This window comes from Arachis ipaensis, chromosome B5, assembly GCF_059453495.1.
Source record: "Arachis ipaensis isolate K30076 ecotype BB chromosome B5, ASM5945349v1, whole genome shotgun sequence".
NCBI classification, from domain to species: Eukaryota; Viridiplantae; Streptophyta; class Magnoliopsida; order Fabales; family Fabaceae; genus Arachis; species Arachis ipaensis.
Window position 1 is genome coordinate 52,868,677 of NC_142440.1, and position 26,228 is coordinate 52,894,904.

A 26,228-nucleotide genomic window follows, 5' to 3' on the forward strand; every position below is an offset into this window, starting at 1 on the left:
GGCTAAACTTCATATCCCAATTTTGCACTTTGTCGCAGGTGCTCATTGGTGGAGAACGTAGCGCTCGTTGGTGGAGAACACTTTTCATATCCACGCGTATGCGTCATTCATGCGTACGCATGGTCTTCCAAAATCACCATTTCGACGCGTACGCGTCACCCACGCGTTCGCGTCCTTAGCAAAACTTTCTTGGTGAGGAACGCAGCGCTCTTTTCCACTTCTCTACTTCTTTCTTGCCTGTCATCAACCAAACAGATACATCAAAGCCTTCGCATAATCATCAAATCTTGCATCATTCATATTATCAAACAATTCTTGCTTAAATCTGCTGAAAATGCACCAATTTAACAATGTTTGATTGAATCAAGACAAACATGAATTTCTCATCCAAACACTCACTTATTTCCTAAGAAATACATGAAAACCAAGTAAAATCTAATGAAAAAGGCTTGTAAAACTAGCCTAAAATGTCTTGTCATCACAACACCAAACTTAAATCTTGCTTGTCCCCAAGCAAGCGCTGAAACATAAGGAGAATGAATGAAAATAGAGAGAGGTATAAGCCCTTATTGGAAGACATTCAATTCTAGTTAATGGGGTTTTCATGCATGGTATCTTAGATACTTTTATTCTGTGGCTGAGACATCAACACTCCTTTGGATCCTTACTTGAATTACTAAAAAAAAAATGAGACTTGTTATTGCTTGGTCCTTAGTTTTTCTTGTTCTCTTTCTTTTGATTGAGATTTATTGCTTAGCTGAGGCTTAATGCTATGTGGTAAGGCAGTCTTTTAGAGTAAGCTTTCAGCCAGCATTCCTGCCCCAGTTGGTTAAAGATGCTAGGTGTTGAAACACCCCTATGGGCTTACTTGCTCAAGCCTCTCCTTAGCACACGCACATCACATGCATTTTAGCTCGTTTTGTTCTTTGGAAATTGATTCCCAGCACCTCTTTGGGTCACTAAATGCTTTGTTTCAAAGTAGCTCTTGATGGTGGACTTTTGGTTGGCAATCCTGGGTTAGTTAACCCAAGTTGCCGGGTGATGAAGTGATGAGCGGATAATTTATATGCTTTTTGGCATTGTTTTTACACAGTTTTCAGTATGATTTAGTTAGTTTTCAGTATATTTTTATTAATTTTTGAAAAAAATTTATATTTCTGGACTTTACTATGAGTTTGTGTGTTTTTCTGTGATTTTAGGAAATTTCTTGCTAAAATTGAGGGACTTGAGCAAAAATCAGATTCAGAGGCTGAAGAAGGACTGCAGATGTTGTTGGATTCTGACCTCCCTGCACTCAAAGTGGATTTTCTGGAGCTACAGAACTCCAAATGGGGCGCTCTCAATTGTGTTGGAAAGTAGACATCCAGGGCTTTCCAGAAATATATAATAGTACATACTTTGCCCGAGTTTAGACGACTCAAACTGGTGTTCAACGCCAGTTCCATGTTACATTCTAGAGTTAAACGCCAGAAACAGGTTGCAAAGTGGAGTTAAACGCCAGAAACAGGTTACAAACTGGCGTTCAACTCCAAGAGAAGCCTCTACACATGTAAAGCTCAATGCTCAGCCCAAGCACATACCAAGTGGGCCCCGGAAGTGGATTTCTGCATCATTTACTCATTTCTGTAAACCCTAGTAACTAGTTAGTATAAATAGGACTTTTTACTATTGTATTTACATCTTTTGGATTATCTTTTGATCCTTTGATCATGTTTAGGGGGCTGGCCATTCGGCCTTGCCTGGACCTTGTTCTTATGTATTTTCAACGGTAGAGTTTCTACACACCATAGATTAAGGTGTGGAACTCTGCTGTTCCTCATGAATTAATACAAAGTACTATTGTTTTTCTATTCAATTCAAGCGTATTCCTATTCTAAGATATTTATTCACACCTCAATGTGAATGTGATGGTCGTGACACTCATCATCATTCCCAACCTATGAATGCGTGCCTGACAACCACTTCCGTTCTACCTTAGATTGAATGAGTATCTCTGGGATTCCTTAATCAGAGTCTTCGTGGTATAAGTTAGAATCCATGGATGGCCATTCTTGAGATCCAAAAAGTCTAAACCTTATCTGTGGTATTCCAAGTAGGATCTGGGAAGGGATGGCTGCGACGAGCTTCAAACTCGCGAGTGCTGGGCGTAGTGACAGACGCAAAAGGATCAATGGATCCTATTCCAGCATGATCGAGAACCGATAGATGATTAGCCATGCAGTGATAGCGCATTGGACCATTTTCACTGAGAGGACAGGATGTAGCCATTGACAACGGTGATGCCTAACATACAGCTTGCCATGGAAAGGAGTATGAAGGATTGGATGACAGCAATAGGAAAGCATAGATTCAGAAGGAACTAAGCATCTCCATACGCTTACCTGAAACTCTCACCAATGAATTACATAAGTATCTCTATCTTTAATTTACGTTCTATTTATATTTTTATTATCAATTCACCATAACCATTTGAATCCACCTGAGTGAGATTTACAAGGTGACCATAGCTTGCTTCAGGCCGACAATCTCCGTGGGATCGACCCTTACTCACATAAGGTTTATTACTTGGACGACCCAGTGCACTTGCTGGTTAGTTGTGCGAAGTTGTGACAAAGTGTGATTCACGTTTGAGAGCACCAAGTCTTTGGCGCCATTGTTGATGATCGCAATTTCGTGCACCAAGTTTTTGGCGCCGTTTCTGGGGATTGTTCGAGTTTGGACAACTTACGGTTCATCTTGTTGCTCAGATTAGGTAATTTTATTTTATTTTTAAGCTTTTTATTTCTTATTTTTGAAAATAATACAAAAAAATATTTTCTTCTTTTTTGTTTTTCTCAAATTAATTTTCGAAAAAACCAAAAAAAAATCTTATAAAATATAAAAACCAAAAATTTTATGTTTCTTGTTTGAGTCTAGTGTCAATTTGTAAGTTTGGTGTCAATTGCATGCTTTTAAATTTTCTTAAATTTTCGAAGAACACATGCATTGAGTTTCTTTCTTGTTCTTCATGATCTTCAAGTTGTTCTTGATAATTTTCTATGTTTGATCTTTAATTTTTCTTGTTTCGTGGCTTTTCTTGTTTTTCATATGCATCTTCAATTTGTTAGTGTCTAAAGTTTGAAAATTTCTAAGTTTGGTGTCTTGCATGTTTTCTTTTTCTTAAAAGTTTTCAAAAATAAGTTCTTGGTGTTCATCTTGACATCCAAAGTGTTCTTGGTGTCCATCTTGATATTCAAGGTGTTCTTGCATGCATCATGTGTTTTGATTCATAATTTTCATGTTTTGAGTCTTTTGGTTGTTTTTCTCTTTCTTCATTAAAAATTCAAAAATCAAAAAAATATCTTTCCCTTATTTTCTCATAAATTTTCGAAAATTTGAATTGACTTTTTCAAAACCTTTTAAAATTTAGTTGTTTCTTATGAGTCAAATCAAATTTTCAATTTAAAAATCCTATCTTTTTCAAATCTCTTTCAAAAATCAAATATTTTTCAATTTTTCTTTCATATTTTTGAAAATTTCAAATTGATTTTCAAAAATATTTTTCTTAATTTGTTTCATAATTTCAAAATCTTTACTAACAATTAATGTGATTGACTCAAAAATTTTAAAGTTTGTTACTTGCCTCTTAAAAAAGGTTCAATATCTAAATTTTAAATCATATCTTTTTGTTTCTTGTTAGTCAAGTAATCAACTTTAATTTTCAAAAATAAATCTTTTCAAATTTCTTTTTCAAATCTTTTTCAAAATAAGTTTCAATCACATCTTTTTCAAATTCAATTTCAAAATCTTCTCTAACTTCTCATCTTTTCAAAAATTGATTTTCAAATCTTTTTCAATTAATCCTATCTTTTTGTTTGATTCTTAACTTTTTCAAAACTACCTAACTAATTTTCTCTCTCTAAATTTTGAAAATCACCTTCCTCTTTTTCAAAATTCCTTTTTAATTAACTAATTATTTTAAATTTTAATTTTAATTTTATTTCTTTTCTTATTTTCGAATTTTAACTTTAATTTTAAAATTAAAAATAAAAAAAAATATTTTTATTTTATTTTATTTAATTTTCGAATTCTTCCCCCTCTCATCTCCTTCTAATTATTTATTCATCTACTAACACTTCTCTTCCACCCAAGAATTCGAACCTACTCTTCCCCTCTGTGTTTGGATTCTCATCTTTTCCTTCCTCTATTCTTCTCTTCTTATACTTACATAAGGAATCTTTATATTGTGACATAGAGGATTCTTCTTCTTTTCTGTTTTCTTCTTTTTCATATGAGCAGGAACAAGGATAAGAACATTCTTGTTGAACCTGGTCCTGAACCTGAAAGGACTCTGAAGAGGAAGCTAAGGGAAGCTAAAGCACAACTCTCTGGAGAAAATCTAATAGAAATTTTTGAAAAAGAAGGAAACATGGCCGAAAATAATAACAATGCAAGGAAGATGCTTGGTGACTTTACTGCACCAAATTCCAATTTACATGGAAGAAGCATCTCAATCCCTGCCATTGGAGCAAACAATTTTGAGCTAAAGCCTCAATTAGTTTCTCTGATGCAATAGAACTGCAAGTTTCATGGACTTCCATCAGAAGATCCATTTCAGTTCTTAACTGAATTCTTGCAGATCCGTGATACTGTCAAGACCAATGGGGTTAACTCCGAGGTCTACAGGCTTATGCTTTTCCCGTTTGCTGTAAGAGACAGACCTAGAATATGGTTGGACTCACAACCTAAAAATAGCCTGAACTCTTGGGATAAGCTAGTCACGGCTTTCTTAGCCAAGTTCTTTCCTCCTCAAAAGCTTAGTAAGCTTAGAGTGGATGTTCAAACCTTCAGACAGAAAGAAGGTGAATCCCTCTATGAAGCTTGGGAGAGATACAAGGAACTGACCAAAAAGTGTCCTTCTGACATGCTTTCAGAATGGACCTTCCTGGATATATTTTATGATGGTCTGTCTGAGTTATCAAAGATGTCATTGGACCATTCTGCAGGTGGATCCATTCACCTAAAGAAAACGCCTGCAGAAGCTCAGGAACTCATTGACATGGTTGCAAATAACCAGTTCATATACACTTCTAAAAGGAATCCTGTGAGTAATGGGACACCTCAGAGGAAGGGAGTTCTTGAAATTGATACTCTGAATGCCATATTAGCTCAGAATAAAATATTGACTCAGCAAGTCAATATGATCTCTCAGAGTCTGAATAGATTGAAGGAATCATCTAACAGTACTATAGAGGCATCTTCTGAAGAAGAAGCTTATGATCCTAAGAACCTTGCAATAGCAGAGGTGAATTACATGGGTGAACCCTATGGAAACACCTATAATCCCTCATGGAAAAATCATCCAAATTTCTCATGGAAGGATCAACAAAAGCCTCAACAAGGCTTAAATAATGGTGGAAGAAACAGGTTTAGCAATAGCAAGCCTTTTCCATCATCCACTCAGCAACAGACAGAGAATTCTGAGCAGAATCCATCTAGCTTAGCAAATATAGTGTCTGATCTATCTAAGGCCACTCTGAGTTTCATGAATGAAACAAGGTCCTCCATTAGAAATTTGGAGGCACAAGTGGGCCAGCTGAGTAAAAGAGTCACTGAAACTCCTCCTAGTACACTCCCAAGCAATACAAAAGAGAATCCAAAAAGAGAGTGCAAGGCCATTACCTTACTTGGTGTGGCCGAACCCAAAGAGGAGGAGGAGGACGTGAATCCTAGTGAGGAAGACCTCTTGGGACGCTCAGTGACCAATAAGGAGTTTCCCTCTGAGGAACCAAAGGAATCTGAGGCTTATCTAGAGACCATAGAGATTCTATTGAACCTCCTTATGCCCTTCATGAGCTCTGATGAGTATTCTTCCTCTGAAGAGGATGAAGACATTACTGAAGAGCAAGTTGCTAAGCACCTTGGTGCAATCATGAAGCTGAATGCCAAATTATTTGGTAATGAGACTTGGGAAGATGAACCTCCCTTGCTCACCAATGAACTGAATGCATTGGATAGGCAGAAATTACCTCAAAAGAAATAGGATCCTGGAAAATTCTTAATACCCTATACCATAGGCACCATGACCTTTGAGAAGGCCATATGTGACCTGGGGTCAGGAATAAACTTAATGCCACTCTCTGTAATGGAGAAACTTGGGATCTTTGAGGTGCAAACTGTCAGAATCTCATTAGAGATGGCAGACAACTCAAGAAAACAGGCTTATGGACAAGTAGAAGACGTGTTAGTAAAGGTTAAAGGCCTTTACATCCCTGCTGATTTCATAATCCTAGACACTGGGAAGGATGAGGATGAATCCATCATCCTTGGAAGACCCTTCCTAGCCACAGCAAGAGCTGTGATTGATGTGGACATAGGAGAGTTAGTCCTTCAACTGAATGAGGACAACCTTGTGTTTAAAACTCAAGGATCTCCTTCTGTAACCATGGAGAGGAAGCATGAAAAGCTTCTCTCACTGTAGAGTCAACCAAAGCCCCCACAGTCAAACTCTAAGTTTGGTGTTGGGAGACCACAACCAAACTCTAAGTTTGGTGTTGAACCCCCACATTCAAACTTTAAGTTTGGTGTTGGGAGGTTCCAACAATGCTCTGCACATCTGTGAGGCTCCATGAGAGCTCACTGTCAAGCTAGTGACATTAAAGAAGCGCTTGTTGGGAGGCAACCCAATGTTATTTAATTATATCTATTTTATTTTCTTTTTGTTATTTCGTGTTTTATTAGGTTGATGATCATGTGGAGTCACAAAAACTACTGAAAAATCAAAAACAAAATGAAAAATAGCATTAAAAACAGCACACCCTAGAGGAGGAGCATTCTGGCGTTTAAACGCCAGAAACAAGCATCTGTCTGGCATTTAACGCCAGAAACAAGCACCAAGCTGGCGTTTAACGCCAGAAACAAGCATCTACCTGGCGTTAAACGCCAGAAACAAGTAGCAGTCCAGCATTAAATGCCAGGATTGCACAGCAAGGGCGTTTTACACGCCTAATTGGAGCAGAGATGTTAAGTCCTTGACCCCACTGGATCTGTGGACCCCACAGGATCCCCACAGGATCTGTGGACCCCACAAGATCCCCACCTCTCTTCTTCTCTCCTCCTCACACCTTTCCATAACACTCTTCCCCAAAAATAACCTCCACCAATCACCTCCATTACTCCTCCAATACCATCATACAACCCACCTACACCCACCCACTCAAATTCAAACCATCACTCCTTCCTTTTCACACATCATAACCACCTAAAACCCCCTTGGCCGAACCACTCACACCTCTCCATCTCATCTATTTTCTTCTTCTTCTACTCCCTCTTCTCTTCTTTTGCTCGAGGACGAGCAAACCTTCTAAGTTTGGTGTTGTAAAAGTGTTGCTTTTTGTTTTTCCATAACCATTTATGACACCTAAGGCCAGAGAAACCTTCACCTCTGAGTCATGGAAGATGGAGAGATTCATCTCAAAAGCTCATCACTAAGAAAAGGATGGAGCAAACAAGAGATCATGGATCTCAAGAAGAGCATGAGGAAATTTCCCATCAAGAAATCCCTGAGATACCTCAAGGGATACATTTTCCTCCACATAACTATTGGGAGCAACTAAGGATAGGAGCAACAAAGACAAGGAAGAGACATAGAGGAGCTCAAGAGCACCATTGGTTCTTCAAGAAGAAGAAGACGTCACCCTCACTAAGGTGGATCCGTTCCTTAATCTCCTTGTTCTTATTTTACTGTTTTTCGATTTTTGAGCTTTATGTTTTATTTATGTTTGTGTCTTTACTATATGATCACTAGTATCTAAGTGTCTATGCCATAAAGTTATGAATGTCCTATGAATCCATCACCTCTCTTAAATGAAAAAATGTTCTAAAAACAAAGGAACAAGAAGTACATGGTTTCGAATTCATCCTTGAAACTAGTTTAATTATTTTGATGTGGTGACAATACTTTTTGTTTTCTGAATGAATGCTTGAACAGTGCATATGTCTTTTGAATTTGTTGTTTATGAATGTTAAATATGTTGGCTCTTGAAGAATAAGGAAAAAGGAGAAATGTTATTTGAAGATCTGAAAAATCATAAAAGTGATTCTTGAAGCAAGAAAAAGCAGTGAATACAAAATCTTGCAAAAAAAAAAAAGAGAAAAATAGCGAAAAAAAAGAAAAAAAAAGAAAAAGAAAAAGTAAGCAGAAAAAGCCAAAAGCTCTTTAAACCAAAAGGCAAGAGCAAAAAGCCAATAGCCCTTAAAACCAAAAGGCAAGGGTAAATAAAAAGGATCCAATGCTTTGAGCATCAGTGAATAGGAGGGCCTAAAGTAATAAACTCCTGGCCTAAGCGGCTAAACCAAGCTGTCCCTAACCATGTGCTTGTGGCGTGAAGGTGTCAAGTGAAAACTTGAGACAGAGTGGTTAAAGTCAAGGTCCAAAGCAAAAAAGAAGAGTGTGCTTAAGAATCCTGGACACCTCTAATTGGGGACTTTATGAAAAGGTTCACCCATTTATGTGTCTGTGGCATTTATGTATCCGGTGGTAATACTGGAAAACAAGGTGCTTAGGGCCATGGCCAAGACTCATAAAGTAGCTGTGTTCAAGAATCAACATACTGAACTAGGAGAATCAATAACACTATCTGAATTCTAAGTTCCTATAGATGCCAATCATTCTGAACTTCAAATGATAAAGTAAGATGCCAAAACTATTCAAGAGGCAAAAAGCTACAAGTCCCGCTCATCTGATTGGAGCTAAGTTTCATTGATATTTTGGAATTTATAGTATATTCTCTTCTTTTTATCCTATTTGATTTTTAGTTGCTTGGGGACAAGCAACAATTTAAGTTTGGTATTGTGATAAGCGGATAATTTATACGCTTTTTGGCATTATTTTTACATAGTTTTCAGTATGATTTAGTTAGTTTTCAATATATTTTATTAATTTATAAATAAAATAAACATTTCTGGACTTTACTATGAGTTTGTGTGTTTTTCTATGATTTTAGGTAATTTCTGGCTGAAATTGAGGGACTTGAGCAAAAATCAGATTCAGAGGCTGAAGAAGGACTGTAGATGCTGTTGGATTCTGACCTCCCTGCACTCAAAGTAGATTTTCTGGAGCTACAGAACTCTAAATGGTGCGCTCTCAATTGCGTTGGAAAGTAGACATCCGGGGCTTTCTAGAAATATATAATACTCCATACTTTTCTCGAGTTTAGACGACGCAAACTGGCGTTCAACGCCAGTTCCATGTTGCATTCTGGAGTTAAACGCCAGAAACAGGTTGCAAGGTGGAGTTAAACGCTAGAAATAGGTTACAAACTGGCGTTCAACTCCAAGAGAAGCCTCTACATGTGTAAAGCTCAATGCTCAGCCCAAGCACACACAAAGTGGGCCCCGGAAGTGGATTTCTGCATCATTTACTCATTTCTCTAAACCCTAGTAACTAGTTAGTATAAATAGGACTTTTTACTATTGTATTTACATTTTTTGGATTATCTTTTGATCCTTTGATCATGTTCAGGGGGCTGGCCATTCGGCCATGCCTGGACCTTGTTCTTATGTATTTTCAACGGTAGAGTTTCTACACACCATAGATTAAGGTGTGGAACTCTACTGTTCCTCATGAATTAATACAAAGTACTATTGTTTTTCTATTCAATTCAAGCGTAATCCTATTCTAAGATATTCATTCGCTCCTTAATATCAATGTGATGATCGTGACACTCATCATCATTCCCAATCTATGAATGCGTGCCTAACAACCACTTCCGTTCTACCTTAGATTGAATGAGTATCTCTGAGATTCCTTAATCAGAGTCTTCGTGGTATAAGTTAGAATCCATGGATGGCCATTCTTGAGATCCGGAAAGTCTAAACCTTGTTTGTGGTAATCCGAGTAGGATCTGGGAAGGGATGGCTGCGACGAGCTTCAAACTCGCGAGTGCTGGGTGTAGTGACAGACGCAAAAGGATCAAGGGATCCTATTCCAGCATGATCGAGAACCAACAGATGATTTGCCATGCAGTGACAGCGCATTGGACCATTTTCACTGAGAGGACAGGATGTAGCCATTGACAACGGTGATGCCTAACATACAGCTTGCCATGGAAAGGAGTATGAAGGATTGGATGACAGCAATAGGAAAGCAGAGATTCAGAAAGAACTAAGCATCTCCATACGCTTATCTGAAACTCTCACCAATGAATTACATAAGTATCTCTATCTTTAATTTACGTTCTATTTATATTTTTATTATGAATTCACCATAACCATTTGAATCCACCTTACTGAGATTTACAAGGTGACCATAGCTTGCTTCAGGCCCACAATCTCCGTGGGATCGACCCTTACTCACGTAACGTTTATTACTTGGACGACCCAGTGCACTTGCTGGTTAGTTGTGCGAAGTTGTGACAAAGTGTGATTCACGTTTGAGAGCACCAAGTCTTTGGCGCCATTGTTGATGATCGCAATTTCGTGCACCATAAAGCACCCCTTAGAACTTAGTTATCCAAGCTTATCTTTGTACAAGAACATCATAGGCATATATCCAAATCTCAAGCCATTGGTGCCCAGTGATTGACTCGGAAATTTGCCTCTCAACAAATTTCCTTCCGGAAATTGCACCGGATTGTCGTCAAGTGAAAACTCACTGTAGAGTGAGGTCGAATCCCACAGCGATTGGTTGGTTGATCAATGTTAATTGGAGAATTGTTCTAGTTGAGCGAAATCAGATTTGGTTGAGAATTGCATAAAGTAAAAGTGGTGGGAAACTTAAATTGCAAGAATTAAATGGCAGAAATTAAATTACAGGAAATTAAATGACAGAATCTTAAATTACTGGAAAGTAAATGGGAATGGGGAATTAGCATGGAATTAAAGAGCAGAAAATAAATAGAATGGGTAGATCAGATATGGGGAATCATTAGGTTCAGGAGATGTATAATTCTCTGGATCAAATTCATTTTCATCTCTTCCGCAATCAATGCATTCATTGATCTCCTTGGCAATCTTAAGTGATTGGATACCAATTCCTTGGCTCACCAATCTCTCTAAGCATGGACAATTGCCCAATTCCTTGATTTAAGTGCTCATGGGAAGAGATGAAGTTTGGTCACTAATTATACCACACAAATTCATAGATCAAAATGTTGGTAGGATTACATGTCACTATATCCATCCTAACCCCAATCTAATCCAATGTGAGAAAGCATTTCTAGCATGATCTCCTCATTCCTCTTCCAAGGTTCCGAGGAGATTGATGATGATGTTTTGTCATGTCGGTTTAGATTTTCTTCTTATAGAAAGAATAACTTCGTTGTAAGCATAGATCTAAACCAACAAACAATTATCACATCAAAAATTTTGGTTGTCACATGTACAAAATCCAAATAAGAATTAACCAAAGTATTTGAACCTCGGGTCGTCTCCCTAGGAATTGCAATAAAGTGCTCAATTATTGGCTATGAGATGTTTTGGGGTTTTTGGGATAAGAGACATGAAATGTAAATGGCAAAGAAAATAAACTAACAACTAACAAAGCTCTTGGCTAGATATGAGAACTAGAAGTCATATCCTAGTTATCCTCCTCAATTGTGACCACAAATTATCCATTGCTACCACTTAGTTAACCTCTAACCATGGAGGAAAGTCAAGTGGATGAATCAACTTGATTCCAGAAGTCCAAGCCAACTCCCAAGGGAAAGACTAGCGTTAGTGGTATCCAAATAAATTAGCAGCTCCCAATTGTCAATCAATCAAAGGAATTAGATAACTCAAGCGTCACTAATTGCTCCACCTAGGCCAAGATCAAAGAAAGCAACTCAAAAACTAAAGGAAACATTCTATGAAACACCTAGTGTGCAATAAAAGTAAACATCATAAAATACAAGAATTAAAAGAACCCAGAACTAATATAAGCAAGAAATCAACAATAACAATCAAGATCAACATAAAAGAAACATGGAAACATTTCGAAGCCCCGGATATTAGCTTTCCAACGCAACTGAAGCCGCCTCATTTGGAATTCTGTAGCTCAAGTTATGGTCGATTGAGTGCGAAGAGGTCAGGCTTGACAGCTTTACGGTTCCTTCATTTCTTCATGAGTTCTCCCACTTTGCATGCTTTTCTCCTCACTTCTTCCATCCAATACTTGCCTTATGGACCTAAAATCACTCAACAAACACCTAAAGGCATCGAATGGAATTAAAGTGAAATAAAATCACCAATTTTAGGGCCTAAAAAGCATGTTTTCACACTTAAGCACCAATCAAGGGAGAATTGCAAAACCATGCTATTTCATTGAATAAATGTGAGAAAATGTGATTAAATCCCCCAAATTAAGCACAACATAAACCACAAAATCAGGCTTTTTCAAATTTCTCCACACTTAAACCAAGTATGTCCTCATACTAAGAATAAAGAAGGACAAGAAAAGGGTATGAACATTTATTCAATGCAAATAAACTATATGCACCTATCTACATGAATGCAACTAAATGCAAAATGATTCTACCTACTTGGTTAAAAGTAATTCAAACCCCAATAACATATATAAGCAAGTAGGGCAAAGGTCATATGACGACTCACAAACTCTACCAATTCAAATATCAAAATGAAGTTCAAATATACCTGCAAGAAAAAAGCTCATGAAAGCCGGGAACAAGGAATTCAGTATCGAACCCTCACCGGAAGTGTATCCGCTCTAGTCGCTCAAGTGTATAGGGTTGATTCACTCAATTCTCCTCTAATCATGCTTTCCTAGATTTGTTTCTCTTCTAACAATCAACAATTATTCAATGCATACATACATTCATCATGAGGACTTATTCATAGGTTGTAATGGGGCTAAGGTAAAGGTAAGGATGCATATGGTCAAGTGAGCTTGAAATTTGAATCTTTGAATAGCCTAAGCTTTCACCTAACACATATAACAACCTATACAATTCTAATACAATGCCTAGCTACCCATGATTCCCACTTTTTCACATATTCATGCATTCTTTTTAATTCACATTCCATATGCATTGATTTTTATTGAACTTTACCTTGGAGCATTTTTGTCCCCTTTTTATTCCTTTTTCTCTTTTTTTTTTCATTTTCATTTTTTTTCTAAAGTATATACAAACATATCAATGCATATGTTTTTACATATGGTGCATGAATATGTACCCAATTTCCAATATTTTTAACAAAAATAAAATTACACTTTTACCTCAACTAATGTCTCAAGTTTCCCATACGCAAATGATACACACCCTCACTAGCCTAAGCTAATCAAAGATCCAAATTAAGGGCATTTATTATTTTTCATTTAAGGGTAGTGATGTGCTAATATTAAGAACAAAAGGGATTAAATAGGCTCAAATTTTGGCTTACAATGGTTGATGAAAGGTAGGCTATTTGGGTAAGTGAGCTATATGAAATGATGGACTCAATCATACAAATGCATGTATACATGGAATAATGGACATAAAGAATCAAACAAATCAAAGATCACAATCATAGAAAGAGAACAATGCACACAAGAATGAAAAATAAGTGGTTATATGATGTAACCACACAATTTGGCTCAAAACTCACATGCTTGTGTTCTTAGCTCAAAAACCATGTTCCAAAATAAATTCTTCAAGCAAGTTCAACAAGAAAAATTTTTTCAAATTGGTAGGGTACCCTAAAACAATTTTTCTTGGAAAAGAAATCATCACCCTAACCAAGTAGTCCTAACATAAAAAGGAAGTGGTAAAAAATATGTACAAGTTCTAACTAACATGCAACCTATTATGAAATGCAATAACTAACTAACAGAAAATCAAGAATTGGTGTTGAAAAAGGAAGTTGTTACCCATGGAGGTTCGTCGGACGACCTCCCCACACTTAGAAATTTGCACCGTCCTCGGCGCATGCAAAGAAGAACAAGGTGGATGGGTTGCTACAATTGATGAGCTCCTTCAAAAGGTTGTGCGGGTGAACTTGTTTGTGTCCCCATTTAGAAGCCTTTCCAATCCTTTCCTTCTTGGTGGCCAACCTAAAAGGAGAGAAAAAGAAAGAAAATTAAGCCTACAACAAAGGTATGAAAGCAATTAGAACATAGGCGAGGGCTAATACCAAATAAGAGTAAGGTTCTCACTACATGTTAGCTACGCATGTAAGCAAGAGAACAATATAGGCTAAGGCATATTAACTAATACTTGATGCAAGAGAAAAGTTAAAGCGTGAAGAGCACTTCAAAAGCATCAAGTTCGACTAGAAAGAGTGGGTCATGAAAGACATGCAAGTTCATATCAATGCACAAAGGATATAAGAGTCACACAAAATTAAACATCGATTTAAAAGTTTCATCACCCAACAATATCAAACAAGTCAAGAAGCACCATGATTAACCAAGAAACTCTCAACAATTGAGGAAGAAAATGCAACACCATTATTGAAAGAAGAGACTTAGAAAAAAAATTGAAAATAGGCAATATAAACAAAATTGAAATGTAAAGAATAGAAGTATATGAATGCGATAAACAAAAGAAAATGGAAGATGGGAGAAAAAAAAAACTCTTTTATTTTTACCGGCGCGGATGTGTCATGCACGCTTCCGCGCCGATGCGCAGTTTGGCCAAAGGACACGTACGCGCCAGGTGCACGCACGCGTGGGTTGCAGGCACAGAATAGGCACAAACTGGGCATAACTCTCTGGAACATGTACCAGGAGGGCAGGTGGCGCTATCGGCACGCACGCGCACAGCGTGCATGTGCGCACATTGCGCAATTAGCTTTAAGGACGCGTACGCGCTAGGTGCGCGCATGCGCGGGTGGTTTTTGCTTCAAGCATGGTGCTGGCGCAGTGTAGGCGCAACTCTCGGGTCAATGTATGGAGGGGTGAGATTTTTCAATCCACACTTCCGCGCACATGGCGCGCCCGCGTGGATGGTCAAAAATGCTTGAGGCGCGCGTACGCGCCAAGTGCGCACACGCGCGAGTTGGTGCTCTGTTTTTCAAAATTTTTCCATGTTCTTGCACCAATCCAAGCATTCCAAACCTCCAAACAGCTACCCGAACATCATAAAACCTTATTTAACCTACTAAACTACCAATTATACTCAACAAACTTAACAGAACATGAAATTAAACTAATTACCAATATGTACAAAAGGGAAAAATGAAAAGATATTACCATGGTGGGGTGTCTCCCACCTAGCACTTTTGTTTATTGTCCTTAAGTTGGACTTATGGGGAGCTCCTCTCAAGGTGGCTTGTGCTTGAAGCTATCCTTGAACATCCACCAATGATTGAATCTCCAATAAGCTTTAGTCTTCAAAGATGATATCTCCAAGCCTTGATGGAGTTCCACAGAAGCCATGGGCTCCCAAATTTGATTTTCCTTGTGCGATCTGGGATCCCGCACTTTGTTTTGACACCCATCTTCAAATTGATCATCATGATTCCAATTGGGTGGCATGACCTTAGAATTCTCAATTAAGCATCCAAACATTCTCCTAGGCCCATGCAATTTGGTTCTACACCAACCATTGCTATTCAACTTTGAGCATGCAACCATCATGAACTTAGAGTGATGTGTCCAACCACTACACAACTCTCTCCTACTCTTAACTCCACAAAGAGCTCTAAGTTGACCATCATTTTCAATCAAACCATATTCAAGTGAGAAAGTAAAGCTTAGGGATAAGAATTTTACCCACTTGAATGCTGTGTTGGATGGTGACTTAGAAAGGGGTGGTCCCAATAATCTTGCAAGCTCCACTCCCTTGTGCTCTTCTTTGATTATCTCCACCTCTTCACAAGCTTCTTCAATTTCAACCTCTTCCTCTTGGTAGCTTCCTTCCAATTCAATCTCTTCTTCATTGCTTACCAAGGGCATGAGAGGTTGTGCATCTTCTTCTTTGACCTCAATTTCAAGCCCAATGGGAGTGGATTCAATTGTAGATAGGAACTCCTCAATGATTGAATCCATCTCTTAATCAACCTCTTCAAAGTCTTCAATCAAGATATGCTTTGGAGGTTGTACACCCTCCTCAACATCAATATCAAGCTTCTTGAAAGAGGGCGCTATAATGCTACATTCTTATGGACTTCCAACATCTCCTAGGTCTTTAACCACTCCTTCCGGCTCAATTGTCTCATCTTCTTCCCCTTGTGGCGATTCTTTCTTCAACTCCTCTTCTTCACCTTGAAGCTCTAAACTCACTCCCTCACTATGCTCTTTGGTTGCTTCCCCACATTCGCCAATGGGAGTGCCTTGGTTGCCTAAGCTTAGTCGGGAGGAGACCATGTTGCTAACGGCTTCCGTTAGGATAGCCATCTTGGCTTCTAGCTCCTTAAACTCCTTTTCCATCCCCTCTTGTTGCCTTTACATATGAGAGTCAAGATCTCTTAGTTCTAGCGTGAGGGCTTCATTGGGGGTTGGTGGTGCAATAGAGGATTTATTGTTTGAGGGGGAGGCATTATAGTTGGAAGGTGGTTTATTTTGGTAAGAGTATGCAGTTGGTGTATATGGAGGTGGTTCTTGAGAGTAATTGTGTTGGCATTGTAGTGGTGGTTCAATGTATGGTTCATATGGTTCATAAGGGGGTTGGTATGGTGGATAAGAATTACGGTTATAATGAGGTGTTTGGTGGTAGGGGACTTGTGAGTAAGGTGGTTCAAAATTATGTTGAGGAGGTGGTTCATAGGCATATGGTGGTGGTTGTTGACAATCACAATAAGGGTCACCACATCCATTAGATTGATATGCATTAGGATTGGAAACCCATAAGAATTCTGGAGGTTGTTGTTGCTAAGAAGGTTGATCAATCCTTTGAGGCTCCCTCCACCTTTGATTGTTCCATCCTTGATGCATGTTACCATTGTAGCTCCCATTCTCTACAACATAATTTGAGCCAAACTCATAGCCAAAGGGGTGAGAATTCATAATAGCAAATAAAAACAAAGGCTAACAAAAATAAGTAATAAAGTCCTAAATCTAACAAAAACTAACAAATAAGCAAAAGGCAGACATATTCACAATATTCACAATAGCCAATAATGTAACACCATTGCAACTCCCCGGCAACGGCACCATTTTGATGATGATGTTTTGTCATGTCGGTTTAGATTTTCTTCTTATAGAAAGAATAACTTCGTTGTAAGCATAGCTCCAAACCAACAAACAATTCTCACATCAAAAATTTTGGTTGTCACATGTACAAATCCCAAATAAGAATTAATCGATCGAAGTATTTGAACATCAGGTCGTCTCCCTAGGAATTGCAATAAAGTGCTCAATTATTGGCTATGAGATGTTTTGGGATTTTTGGGATAAGAGACATGAAATGTAAATGGCAAAGAAAATAAACTAATAACTAACAAAAATCTTGGCTAGATATGAGAACTAGAAGTCCTATCCTAGTTATCCTCCTCAATTGTGACCACAAATTATCCATTGCTACAACTTAGTTAACCTCTAACCATGGAGGAAAGTCAAGTGGATGAATCAACTTGATTCCACAAGTCCTAGCCAACTCCCAAGGGAAAGACTAGCGTTAGTGGTATCCAAATAAATTAGCAGCTTCCAATTGTCAATCAATCAAAGGAATTAGATAACTCAAGCCTCACTAATTACTCCACCTAGGCCAAGATCAAAGAAAGCTACTCAAAAACTAAAGGACTCATTCTATCAAACACCTAGTGTGCAATAAAAGTAAACATCATAAAATTCAAGAATTAAATGAACCCACAACTAATAAAAGCAAGAAATCAACAGTAATAATCAAGATCAACATAAAAGAAACATGGAAACATAAAATTGCATTAAAGAAAATTTAAGATCCAACAATTGTTCATAAACATAAAAGAGAGCAAAATAAGAAATCAACAAGAGAAACTAAGAAGATTAAGACAATAGAACACTAAAATATAATGAGAATTAAAATCAAAACAAGAATTGAAAGATAAATTTGAGAGTGATTAACCTAACTTTACCCTAATTTCATTCCTAAATCTAGAGAGAGGAGAAAGCCTCTCTCTCTAGAATTCTATCCTAAAACATGATGAAAATTCAATTATGACTACTTGGTTCATTCTCCCTTTAATCCTTGGGTTCAATAGCATCAGAAATGAGTTGGGTTGGGCCCAAAGTGCTTCAGAAATCGCTGGGGCAATTTCACTTTAGTGGGCCACGAGCAGCATCGGCGCGCACACGTACATGGCCCGTGTGCGCCCTTGAACGCGAAGCAACATATGGCAATCTTTATATCATTTCGAAGCCCCGGATGTTAGCTTTCCAAAGCAACTAAAGCTGCCTCATTTGGAATTCTGTAGCTCAAGTTATAGTCGATTGAGTGCGAAGAGGTCAGGCTTGACAGCTTTACGGTTCCTTCATTTCTTCATGAGTTCTCCCATTTTGCATGCTTTTCTCCTCACTTCTTCCATTCAATACTTGCCTTATGGACCTGAAATCACTCAACAAACACCTCAAGGCATCGAATGGAATTAAAGTGAATTAAAATCACCAATTATAGGGCCTAAAAAGCATGTTTTCACACTTAAGCACAAATCAAGGGAGAATTGCAAAACCATGCTATTTCATTGAATAAATGTGAGAAAAGGTGATAAAATCCCCCAAATTGAGCACAAGATAAAAAACAAAATTGGGGTTTATCAGAGATCCACTTATGAATAGCTTCTTTCCCAAGATAACTATCCAAGAAGATGAATGAAAACTAATATTGATCCATTGAATTACACAGAGCTCTCTAACCCAATGAAAGGGGTTTAGTTGTTCATAGCTCTCAAAATGGAAATTGGAATTAAGAGATACATTCTGAATTCAAAATGAAAAGTGCAGTGCAAAAGAAAAAGTTCCCAAAAGTTAATCCCCCATCTAACTTAAATTCTAAGCTATTTATATACTTTCTTCAATTGATCTTCAATCTCTGAATTGGACTTTTGGCCTTGATCGAATTGGGTTGAAAAATGGCTCTAATTGGTTTCCGTTGCTGTTTGAGAAGAGATCTGTTCAAATTGTGAATTCTGATGCTTCACGTTGGAGTCAACGTTTGATGGCCAATGTTGGCTCAAACGCCATTTAAGAAGGAAACCAGAAAAGCTAGATACTTTGCTATCATTGGCGTTTGACTCAACGTTGGAAGGCCAACGTTCTGCTTACCCACGCATACGTGTGCACCACGCTCACGTGTGAAGGCTGAGATTTTGCTTCTTCACGCGTGCTTGTATACCATGCTTACGCATGCATTGACCTTTTTCCTATCCATGCGTACGCGTCACTGATGCGTACGCGTCGATACAAAATTTTAAACTCCAAATTCTGGGCTTGGCATCGCGGATATTGGAGGCAACGTTTGAGGCAACGTTGGACCTCCAACGTTCGCTTTGACGCTTATGTGTAACACACTAATTACCCTAAGCTTTACCCCGCATCATAAAGCAAAGGATAACCTGAGATTACGACAGTTCTAAAGCTCATACGTATAATATATATAGAAAAAATAATATAATCTAGAAGCCCAATAAAGGATATAGCTCAAAAACAGGATTTGAAAAGCGCAAACCGTACTAACGAGCTGCTAGTGTAAGACACAAGAAACAGATAAGATACAACAAAATATAAGTATATAATATCATAGGAAACTAGCCTCGACTCGTGGAGTTTAAGCCGGCTAGCCATATAGAAGTATACAGAACTATACAGAAAACTGATAGTTTAAAACAGCTTATACAAGTTTTTCTCTCATAAAACAAGCCTCTACGCTAAGACAAAATACAAAAGAGAGATGTATAAACAAGATAAACCCAAAAAGACTCCAAAATAGTCCAGGATCCTCCGCTTCTGTCACCATCCAAACAACTCACCGAGGTGGGTTACGACCTGCATCTGAAAAGCACAGCAAAGATATGGTATGAGAACCGGAGGTTCTCAGTATGGTAACAGTGCCCAGTGATATAGGATATAAGACCCCGGGATGCCAAAGGCAATCCTAACCTCCATATCCATCACAAGATTCAAGCTTGAAGCATTCTAAACCAAATAAGCATAATATAAACCTTATTTTAAATAAACCGGGTGATCTATCTTAAGGGATTTCTATTCTAACTAAACGTCGCTGTCCCACAGCCTTCAACAACCTATCCTCCATGTCAACCCATCGCCACCGCCTTTCGAACCTCCTCAATCCCAGTAGAAAACACAATTAATAACAATGCAAGTAATTCACAAGTAAAAGCATACAAGGCAAGTAGATCAAGTAAGCAATTAGACATGTTATTCAATTAGGCATGCAATTACAAGTCGACAAAGCAAACAAACAGATAGGAAATGTATATGATGAATGCCTGCCCTACTGGCTGTGATACCACATTGTCGGTTCCACTACCAACCCGACACATCTCCATGGAGACGTCGCCCTTCGGATTTCTCATATGGGAACCCCCGAGATATAGTGCCCGGATCACTGTCCAGGTACCGGCCCCTGCTCGCCTATGGATCCGAAGGGATGCGAGCGGGATACTCTTGCGACAGACCTCACATCTCAATGCAAGTAGGATGAACCACCGACCTTATGCCGCCGCTGCTACCTCGACAGGCGGGATCCAACCCCGTCCCTGCCGGGCGCATAGCATCTCTTATTCTCAGCAAAAAGAATATTTCAACGGTTTTCCTCATTCCTTATCCCTCCATCGTCTCAATCCGAGTCCTCGACTCATCTCAACCACTGTCCATTCATAACTCAGTTTCCAATGTCAAAATTTCATCATTCCTTATCTCATATATCACTCATCCTCCACCCAACGTCAAATCATTCTTAGCACGCCAGAAACCTAGGCCTTCGTTTTCTAATTTATCATAAAACCGTGTTCTAGAAACCTTAAGTTACATCCCATATTCTAATACTCAAAATTAAGCCCATAAGTCTTAAAATGGTGTTTTAAAAGCTTACAACCTTGTTGGGAAGGTAGAATAGTTGAAAACAAATAAAATTTTGAGAAACAGGACGTGTGCGGCCGCACAAGGGTCTGTCCGTGCACACACTCCGGAGAGTTTTGAAATGCGTGTGTACACACAAGGGTATGCGTACGCACAGGTGTCAATTTTTATAAGGATCTGTGCACTCGCACAACCTGTGCCAGTGCCCCCAACAGACTGACCTTCCCGACATGTGCGTCCGCACAGACCTGTGCGTCTGCACAGGTTGAAGTTTTTCCTTGGATATGTGCGCGCACGAGCTTTGCTAGCACTGCGAACAGAATGCATTTCCCTGCCTGTGCGTGCGCACAGGTGTGTGCATCCGCACATGACAAAATATTTGCAGGATGTGTGTCCGCACGAGGGTGTGCGCCCGCACATATCAGTAATCATGAAATTCTGCAACTATGCAGAATTTCAGATTTTTAACACCAACTTTGAAGGATCATAACTTCCTCTACAAAATTCCAATTTTCACAAATTTTATATTGATTTAATGAGTTTTCAAATATCTTTAATTCTAAACAAATTTTAGTCAGTTTCGAAAATCGAGGCAAAAGTTAAGATTGGACAAAGTTTGTCAAAAACCAACTTTTATCTAATAACCCAATTTGCCAATTTTTCCAACTTTCACACCTCAAATCAACCAAAACACTACCAAACCAATTAAAGTCCCTCCAAGATCCATTTTTCACCAAAGACTACCCTCTTGGGTTACAAACCACAATTTATACCAATCTCTCATTATACCTCATCATTTTCAACATCAATATCATCATATTACAATTATCAATAACTTTCCGCCAACACACTCACCATTCATCATTACATCAACATAAATTTTCTATCATTAAACTCATTCATGCTTCTAAACCATAAACAACAATAGTCATTCACCCCAATTTATCATACATCATAATCTCAATATCATTATTTCTCAATCATAACCATATTAATTCAACATAGAACATCAACCAAACATCATCAACAACCATATAAATTCAACTCAATCCTATAGGTCACTAGCCTAAGTGTCCATGAATATTATTTACCACATAGAGGAAATCGAAACTATGACTTGGCCGATTCCCAATATTTACCAAAATTCCAACTTAGCACAAAGAGGCTTCCAACCACAATCCAAGCTTTCAATCAACTCCACAAGCATCAATAATCACCAACAAGCTCCAATATTCATGCTAATATCACATATAATTTACAATAATTCAACCTAGGGTTTCATATTTACACAAAACCATAAGAGATCAAGTAGGCTCACCTTAACCAATGATGATTGGGACAAACCCAATAATAATCAAGTGCTAGAGTGTACCTAAATAATCAAAATCATAAGAACCATTCATCCACCCTAGCCAAAAATCGAATCTGTAATGGAAGGAAAAACTGGGCAAGAAATTGGAAATTCCTTACCACTTTGTTTGAATGAAACGGAAGATCTCGACGAGAGCTTCACGTGGCAACTGACGGCACGCGAATCGGAGCTCCGGAGAGTGAGATATGGCTCCAAGAAGATGATGATGAATAGTGAATTTTTTGGAACCCTACCTCTCTTCCCTCTTTTCACGTTGCTGCTGCTGGTTTGGTGTTTAAGTGGCTGAAATGGTCACTTAAAGGGACTTATATAGTGTTGGGCTTGGGCTCAACTTGGGCCCGGTCCAACCCGTTAGCGTTTTTAGCCCAGTGGGCCAAACCGTTAAAATATTTTTGACTTCTAATATTTTTCTAAGGTTTTTGACTGTTTTAAATTTTTCTCACATAGTATCGGGCAGACTTGAACCGGTTCGACCGGTTCAACTGCCGGTTCGGGGTTTCCCACGGTTTTTCACAGAAGATACATTTTCTGACTCAGAAAAATCCACTGAGTCCAAAAATCATATTTAAATCCCCTAATTCTCACTCTAATTATTCCAAACCTAATTTGGGCAAGTAAAATATCTAATTAGGCGGTTAATTAAGCGAGGTTCTTACACTCTCCCCACCAAATAAGAAATTTTGCCCTGCAAATTTGGATCTCCCTATCATCTTCCCTAAACATTTCGTCGACTTAAACCTACCACTCATCATTCATCCTTTCGTTCCTCCACGTCAGCCCAATTTTCTAGTTACATCTTTCATTCTTATGTATAACTCCATATTCAAATTGAATTCAAGCCTATATCTTACTTGTCCTACTCACTATTAGTTCCCTTCGATCAACTTCAATGCAACATTAGTACTTCAATTCGATGCTCTCCAAATCTATTCTTCGAATAAATCAGTTCCTATTTCCATCTAAGCCCAAAGTCATCATGAACAAATACCGCAATGCTTGTTTTTCAAACTCGACACTTGCACTCACGTGCCCTCTGATATCAAATTTAGTTATCTACCCTCATGTTCACAACCTATCCTAATTCCTTCTACCCTTACTACTGCAATCAAACTTAGTTCTTAGAAACTATTACTTACATTAACCGACTAATGTCTTCAAGTATTCAAGTCTAAGATACGCTTAATCTTCGTCCTACGACCTCTACTCACAACTATCATGAGCTATTGCATTCCGCAAGCTTCTGCTGCACCACTCTGATTTTTCAACCACTAATTGACTAACTAATACAAATGCTCAATCAAGTCATACATCATTTATTGTGTTATAAACCTAGGCGTACTCCTGAACTTCATCAACTTGACCCGAACAGGATCTACACTCACCCTAAGATTGATTCACAACTTAATGCCTCCTAGCATCTCTATACCTAATTTTTAATCTCAAATAATTTTCTACGGCCCTAAGTACAATACCCTTCAATTTCCAATGATTCAACACTTTCAAAGCCTAAGAACAGTTCTCCTACTAACCACAATTTCAATACCATCCACTCAATCACACTCAATCATTCCAACACTTAAAATATTCTATTTTCCATTTTACTTACTCATTTAACAAAATCTCAAGGTCCTCAATACCACCACACCCTTTATTCCGCATCTAGATGTCCAATTCATCTACAATTGCACCAAAGTATACAATTCAACCTTCCTTAGACATCCTAAGAAACTATTAAACTTCTACTTATCATAGTAAAATCAAATATTAAACTCATCCAGAAATTCATGCCTAAATTTATTTCTTACTTATTTTCTTCTTTTCTACTTACCTCTGCACTTAATAATTCACAATGTACCAAACGTCATATTACTCTCCTATGATCTACATGTGAGAACTAAAACCAAATATGATTATCCCTAGGTAGTAGCTTAACTCCCAATTGTAATCCTTGAGTAATTTCCTCTATCTTCATGGAGGTAGTTCTCCTTGCTCTACATCTTTAACACAAGTATAAACGCACAAGGCTCCAGATCGTGAGTCAGAGATTCCACTTTGTATGGCTTCAACCATCGCGACGCACCAACCATTACCTCCTAAATGCTACGTCGATACGCACTCCAGGATTTTCAACGAGGCATTATTGTAGATCATAACTGGTCTCTGAGGTTCACATAACACAGGTACCGGTGATGTAGCTAATCGTTCTTTCAAGTTCTGGAGGAATTACAGTTCGGCATTGGAGCCAATGGAGCATCCTTGTGTATCAATTTGGTCGTAGGTAATGCCATTCGTAAAAGTAAGGCTTCACAACTCCTCGTAAGATCACACGCTCGCCGGTTTTATCCTTCGTATTCAGAAGTTACATCCTACCGAACTAGCTTATCGATGGTTGCATCTAAGGATGGCATGTGATGTCGAATTAAGCCCAAGCTATTTGAAGGGATATCGAGCTCAAGAGAAAACAAACAACTTTGAATGGTATCTGTAAGAAATTGAAAATGTACATTATGTTATGTTTAGACAAGGTTATAGAGAACAAGAAAATGCACCCGAGGAAAAAATTAGAGTGCACCTCAAGAAAGGGATTCCAAATTAAGAATCTTTGAGGAAAACAATATGGCACATTGAATCAAAATGTGTCCCTACTGATTTTATTACTAGTCTGTGAATAAGGATGGTTTTAGGCTCATGCTAAGGGGTACGAGTTGTGTGAAGGGACACGTGCAAACAGGAATTTGATTTAGGAAACATTCAATTTGACTATAAAGAAGGATCGAGGAATAAAGTATTTCAATGTGAATTATAAAAGGAAGATAGATCGAGTTACAAGAATTTGTGGGTAATCTCCCTTGTATTAAGTCTCCCATTACTATCCTCCTTCACTCCGGCTCCTTGCAACTGATCCATTAAATTATCTATCCTCGGCAACGGATACTGGTCCTTCACAGTCACTTTGTTAAATCGTCGGTAATCCCTGCAGAGTCGCATTCACCACCAAGCGCGTATATAACCCTTAGCTACAACTGTCCCTTTTTCCACGAAGTGTTCGGCTACTTAATATCGCCAGCTTAACGTAAGTCATGAAAGTACATCATCTTTCATAATCCTATCGTGTCAATGCTTCCTCACGCCTTCCGCAGTGTCACTCTAATTGGTTGTCACTAAGAACCCAAATCGCTTGGTTGTGCCCACCAGACTTATATTCTCCCTTTCGTTCCTTCCGATGCTAAGTTTGGCCAACCTTAGCGGCAACAGCACATAAAATGAAACTAAGATAAACTTCGTCCCAAGCTTGACGTTTAATCTAATCTTCCTGATTCCAAATCTTTGTCTCCATCATAAGCTAATAAAAAAAGTCAAGTTACAGTCCCCCACAACGTGATTAAAACTAGGTTATCAGTTTCATTGTTACCTTGAGTTGGAGATCCTTAACCCCGTTATTGGGACTGATCTGCACCTTGGTCCTTTTTGTAAGGACAACATCTAGAGATATACCCTGACAATCCACAACTGTAACATCCACTGAACCCAGCCATGCATGAATTTTTCAGATGATATCTTCCACATCTCTGGCACCTTAACTCTTCTTGTTGAGCCCAAGCCTGCTTACCTGCTCCTCTCGCCCGGTGATACTGGTCAGGGTCAATGCCTCTGATATGTCTTTGAACTTGGGATTGCTGAGGGGCATGCCTACCCTTCTTGGAATTCTAGCCTCTTGATAGAACATACTTCCCACAACCTCTGCTACTAGTACCGCCATGAACATCTCTCTCCAAAGTCACCTCCTTGGCATAAACTTCTACAATTGTTGCCTTGTCCACCAATTCAGAGAATCTCTTAATCTCCAATGGAGCCACAACACACATGATATCTTCTCTCAGCTCTACTTCGTATTTGACACATTTCCATCCCTCATAGGACTCAAGAGTACCCGACTTATTC

The 26,228-nt window shown here is 38.5% G+C and overlaps 1 protein-coding gene and 1 non-coding gene across 2 annotated transcripts in view; both read right to left on the bottom strand.

The window, feature by feature from the left end:
* The window catches only part of LOC110272186 (uncharacterized), a 62,020-nt gene extending 36,046 nt beyond the window's left edge, over nucleotides 1-25,974 (bottom strand). Inside the window, exons 1-2 of the mRNA XM_088487010.1 lie at nucleotides 25,897-25,974; nucleotides 25,699-25,782 (exon numbers count right to left, since the gene is read on the bottom strand). Coding sequence (XP_088343136.1) covers nucleotides 25,699-25,782; nucleotides 25,897-25,974 — 162 coding nt within the window. The remainder of the gene's footprint in view (nucleotides 1-25,698; nucleotides 25,783-25,896) is intronic.
* LOC148564194 (small nucleolar RNA R71) lies at nucleotides 4,802-4,909 on the bottom strand. Its single transcript, XR_015885281.1, has one exon. It is a non-coding gene; the product is annotated as a small nucleolar RNA R71 (small nucleolar RNA).
* Nucleotides 25,975-26,228: the final 254 nt, after the last annotated feature.